At 42.9% G+C, this 5,263-nt stretch overlaps 1 protein-coding gene across 5 annotated transcripts in view; it reads right to left on the reverse strand.

Moving 5' to 3' along the window:
* Tspan6 (tetraspanin 6) overlaps positions 1-3,566 on the reverse strand; it is a 9,366-nt gene extending 5,800 nt beyond the window's left edge. The window contains exons 1-3 of one of the 5 annotated variants that reach the window (XM_031367516.1): positions 3,469-3,562; positions 1,838-1,925; positions 668-1,178 (exon numbers count right to left, since the gene is read on the reverse strand). In XM_031367516.1, coding sequence (XP_031223376.1) covers positions 668-754 — 87 coding nt within the window. In that variant the 5' untranslated portion in view covers positions 755-1,178; positions 1,838-1,925; positions 3,469-3,562. Of the gene's footprint in view, positions 1-267; positions 285-667; positions 1,179-1,837; positions 1,926-2,369; positions 2,472-3,468 lie in introns of those variants that run through there. The other 4 variants (XM_031367524.1, XM_031367532.1, XM_031367510.1 and 1 more) reach the window with 4 other exon arrangements.
* Between the last annotated feature and the right edge of the window lie 1,697 nt (positions 3,567-5,263).

Below are 5,263 nucleotides of genomic sequence, written 5' to 3' on the forward strand. Positions count from 1 at the left end.
AAAACTGCATGAATCCATCTGTTTCGTTGTGTACAATACATTCCCCACGGCATACGTGTCTAGAAATGAAATTTCCTCAAGCAATTTACTCCGGTAAGAGAAAGAAAACCATCTTGGAAAGAGGGGAGGGTTAAAAGCGTTTCTGGATTCCAGAAACTTCTCGAATCCCCCATCCCCAATTTTGGGATGGACATAGGATACAAAGGGATGGTGCACAAAAGAAAACCCAAGGAAAGACTGGCAGGAATAGATTCACACCATTCTTACCTGTGAAAAACTCCCCTCTTATGAAGCAGTGAAAAGAGAGATACTATTATGCAAAAGACCCCTCAAAGGAAAGGTTCAGGGAACACCTCGTGTGCTCTAAGGGCCTTAACCCCTTTCTTCGTCTCCCGCTCCGACCTCGAGCTCCTGAGACAGCTGGGTCCTACTTCAACCAGTCATCTCACATCAAGACCCCAGCGCCAACGCAGGTGGCTACCCCAGCTCCCATCTAGGGGACCCCGGGCGCCACTGCGGCCTAGGCCAGCCAACTCGTGGCCAAGGCTCGGGGGTCTCTGGAACCACAGCCGCCCAAAGCTCATCTCCCACTCCAGACTTGAGGTTCTCTGCTCCGAGTCACACCCACCACCTAAGCCAGGGTTCCCCAGCCGTTCCCGTGTCTCACCCAAAAGATGAAAGTGTAGATCAAGAGAACGCTTTTGAAACAAGTAATGACTGGTTTAGTCTGCAGCCTCCGAGATGGGGACGCCATGACTACCCCGAGACCCTGCGCCTCTGCACGGAGCGATCGGCTCGAGCCTGCCAGGCGCGAGAGTTCCCGAGTTTCCCCGGAAACTGCCGAAAACTTACGAGTTTCTGCTACTGAGAAGAACCGGAAACAGGAGACGATTTTCTAGAGGGTCATTCTTAGGAGGCTGTCCGGAAAGTTGCAACAATTTCGGAGCGCCCCCTGCTGGTCGTTACTGAAAACTAAAGGTCATAGTGGAGCTTGCTTCGGTTGTTTTTTTTTTTTTCCTTTTTGTTGGTGGTGGGTTCTTGTTATTGTTGTTGCTCCTCTATGGAATCTTGCCTGTCACCCACCCACCCCTCTCCCCCGAGTCTTTTTTTACTTCATCGTAAGTTGTCTATCACTGCCTGCAATGCTGGAAGGTCCAGCCTACCAGGTCTCTAGTGCCCTAAAAGAAAAGAATAAAAGCAAAAATCAGATTGCTGTCCACTTGAATACAATCTTTGCTTCTCAGGAGAACAGCATAAGGATATTTTCTTCTTCTAGTCATATTCACAGTATGTATATAAAATGTACATAAATACAAATGAATTAATGAAGTGATGCAGAGATGGTTAAGTGTGTGGTATTGCTACAGGGTTGGGAGGCAATATCAGACTTTACAATTCAGACTTTACAGCCAGGTTATGTATTCATGAAAGACAAGGAGATTCCCCATTTTTTTTTCTATTTGAAAGTTTGCTCAAAGCATATGTTACTACAGAAGCAGAAGACAAGAAAGTTCTATTGACTTGATCATGCAGAGCTTTCCTGTGGTTTAAATATTGACCTAGGACCAGTTCCTATAACATCCAACCAGACATCTTGCAGTCCAAGAAAACATTTGGAAAATGAGTTCTTTCATTGCCAGACGTTATACTAAATTTTATCCCCAAAGTACAAAGGTACAATGCAAAAAAAGTAAGGAAACTGGAGTGTCTTTCTCTTTCTCTCTCTCTTGTCTCTCTGTGTGTGCACACATTTGTGCTCTGGTGAGAACTTACTCCCATAAATACTTTGGGGTAAAGTCATCAGGAAACAGACCTTCAGCTTTTAGAATATATTTACCATAGCTACAGGCAGTCAGATGGAGCAATGAAGCTTTAAGTATATGCAGAGCTTCCTTCTGAAGGTAGCTGACCCTCTCCGAGGATTCCTGTATTAAAAACAACAGCCACCAAGGGAAGTCTTGCTAACTCCTTGTCATCCTAAACAGAAAGTTTCCTCTGAAGTCTAGATGTGTTCCATGACTTAGAAATCATTTTCATTGTAAGCCTAAGAGCAAAGTAATATTTATGTGGCTGGAAAAAAAAAAAACAGCTAAAACTAAAAGGCACATCTTATTTCCAAGAATGTATTGACTTTCCTTCACTCCCTTCCTCTACCACTCACAACACTGCTTTGTTTGAAGGACAGCCAGTGCCAAACTAAACCGAAAGCCGACATGGAAATTAATATTCCTATGGCCAAGACACCTTGTACCACTCCTGCCTTGCTGGGCCAACTTTCCCCCCTGTCGTGCCTACAAATCCCCAAGTTCTAGTTAGTTAAAATGTAGGCTGGGGTCTAGATCCCAAACCAAACCAAAAGGACAGTTAACCCCATCGAAAGCAACTTCACAGATGTTCCTCTGGGCCATAAGATGAATTTCTTCTTTCAGGTATTACTAGTGACTGCCATGCTGAGCACCATATACCAGCCACTGCTGCTGAGCCTTTGACACCTCTGACCTCGTACCTACATCACAAAGGTCCTATTATGAGCTCAGATCCACTACCCTCCTCCTTCACTTGAGCCCGGAAAACCAGGCTCAAAGAGCCTAAGTACCTTGCCTAAGACTAAGCCCAGCATTCTTCTCTTTCCTACATCAGACATAGGGCCCTCTTTGCAGGGGGACATGACTAATACAAAAACAAACACCTATCTTGACTCAGATGGAGCCAAGAGGGTTGCTGCTTAGACTCTGAATCACAAATAGGGGCTCTGCAGAGTCCCTGAAGGGCCTGCTGCCACCAGTTCCTCCTTGCTCTTCGGGAGGGGGACAGTTCAGTTTTCCTTTTGCCTCACTCCCACAGTCCAGTCACCCAGGTAGTGACAGCACCTCCAAGCGGTGAGGCAGAGCATCCGATCTTCTTCTTTCCTTTTTCTAATTCCATTGGTTATTCTCTCCACATTTTGGGCAACAATGCACTTGATGCCAAAAAATGTAAGAAAATATTTTCCTTAAATATTCTGTTACTCTGTTACATTCAACATTTAGTGGGGGATTTGTGTCTCTTTCCCATCAAATTCCTTTTAACTTTCAAGATTAGGTTTAAAGGTTTTCTTTGGCACACATCAGGTATGGGAAGCATCAAGAACAAGAGCTCTCTTTTAAGTCAGATCTCTTCTGTGGCACTCCAATCCCCAACCCCCAAGTTCTATGAAGCCCTCATTCCCCACTGCCTTGCCAACATGAATTGTCTACTCCACACTAAGCCAATAAGATTATCCTCAGAACAAGGTTCATTTCCTGTTCCCTGCCAACCTTTGAAAATGAAAGCTATTTCCTGTTCTCAAAGTCCCCCATCACCCCATCCCTGTGACAATGTTCTCTTCCTCACCACATCACAGCCTTCTAACATTAGTTAGTACTCGTAGTTTGACCGTACTCTGATATTAATGTAGACCATTAGTCACTTACTGTAGTACATACTCACCTACTCTACATCCTGCTACCTAGATGTCTAGAAACTACAGAAGAGCTTGTGTGGCAGGGCCACTGCACGCCTCCTTTTATACCCTCTGAGCACCTAGGACACAATGCTTCATTGATGACCTCATCCAGTTTTCAGCCAATCCCTGTTCAGCACATGGCTCAGTAAGATCATGGCTAGTCTAGAAGTAACAGCCTATTAGTTACTCAAGGACTGACTATTTAACTTAAATTCAAAAAAAAAAAAAAACTGTCTAAATCATCCCAGTATTTCACTGTCACAAACAGGGAAATTGATTTGATCTACCACATACTGTCTTCAGTCATTCCTAGTCTGTCTTTGAAACCAGAAAAGGCCAGAGTGCATTTTACCTTTTGTTCACATTTTTACTTCATTATCCCTTTTCTTACATGCCCCCACTTTCCCTTGGCTAAATACATTGGATAAAATGTAAAAGCATCTCCCAGTTATTTTTGTAACATTTAAAATCGGATGTTACACCATCTTATACATAATAATTTCATAAAATGCTCAACATAGATGATGGTAAAACTCCCCTGGATGGTTATATCTTTTTATTCCCTATTATCTCTTGGAAGTTCTCACTATTTCTTCTTTAGTTCTCTGTTCTATCTCTATTTTTTTTCTATTCACTTGTTACTTATTGAGACAGGGTCCACTATGTAGCCCTGGATGGTCTGCTATGCAGACCAAGATGGCTTCAAACTAGTAGAGACCTGCCTGCCTCTGCCTTTTGAGTGCTAGGATCAATGGCGTGTGTAACCACTCTTGACTTTATTTGTTTTTACTTGTGTGAGTGTTTAGCCTGTGTATATATACCTCCCTGAGCTTCATTGAGATCCCAAGTAACTTTATCTAATATTTTAAAGAGAATAACCCTTACTGAATGTTTAGAGGCTTCATATTAACCTTAAGTTGAAATGACATCGGACTTTAATAAATTTAGTATGTATTTTGTCTGTATTCTCATCCTATCTTTCTAACCAAACACAAAGAGAAGTGGTTTTGTTTAAGTGTTTACTCCAAAGTATCTGGCATAGTATTTTCCACACATAGTGAGTGTTGCAGACATGTGTGTGTGTGTGTGTGTGTGTGTGTGTGTGTGTGTGTGTGTGTGTTGTATTTAACCCCAGGTGTTCTGGATGAGACAAAATACTCCTTCTTGTACTTCATGAGAATGTTATCCCCTCTCATATCCCTTATTTTCATGAGGCCTTCTGGAACATCCTCATCCTAGTCTGTGCCAAGCTCTCTGGTGGGTACTGGAAACAGAAAGAAGAGTGGAGATAAGAACCTGGCCCACTAGGCCCTCACAGTCTATTAGGATCAGACATAAGTCAAGAAAAATGGCAACAACTGAGATGAGTATAAAATTATTGAGATGTATGCAAATTAAGCTGTGGTAGGACAAAGAAGGAAAGTAAACTCCCTCTGACTGGCTAAGCTGAAGCTTCTCAGGATATGTGGTTCTCAGCGGATAATAGAACCAAGAAAGAATAGAGGAAGGGATTTTGTGTGTGCAAAATCAGAAAAGTGTTAATGGAAGAGATCAAAACTCAGTGTGTTGGGAATAAGATGAATTCTCTAAACTAGGCTGAAGACAGATGTAGACTTGTTTATAGAGGGACAGTATGGCATGTTAGGTCATACAGGGGACTCAGACTGTTCCCTATGCCAAGCCAGAGGCAGAGCCAGTGCCGTGAAGGAGTTATTTTAGAAAGCAGACAATCTGCTTAAAAGTTATTACTATTCCTTTCCCCCCACCCCTCAGTTCACA

This window comes from Mastomys coucha, chromosome X, assembly GCF_008632895.1.
Source record: "Mastomys coucha isolate ucsf_1 chromosome X, UCSF_Mcou_1, whole genome shotgun sequence".
Lineage (NCBI taxonomy): Eukaryota > Metazoa > Chordata > Mammalia > Rodentia > Muridae > Mastomys > Mastomys coucha.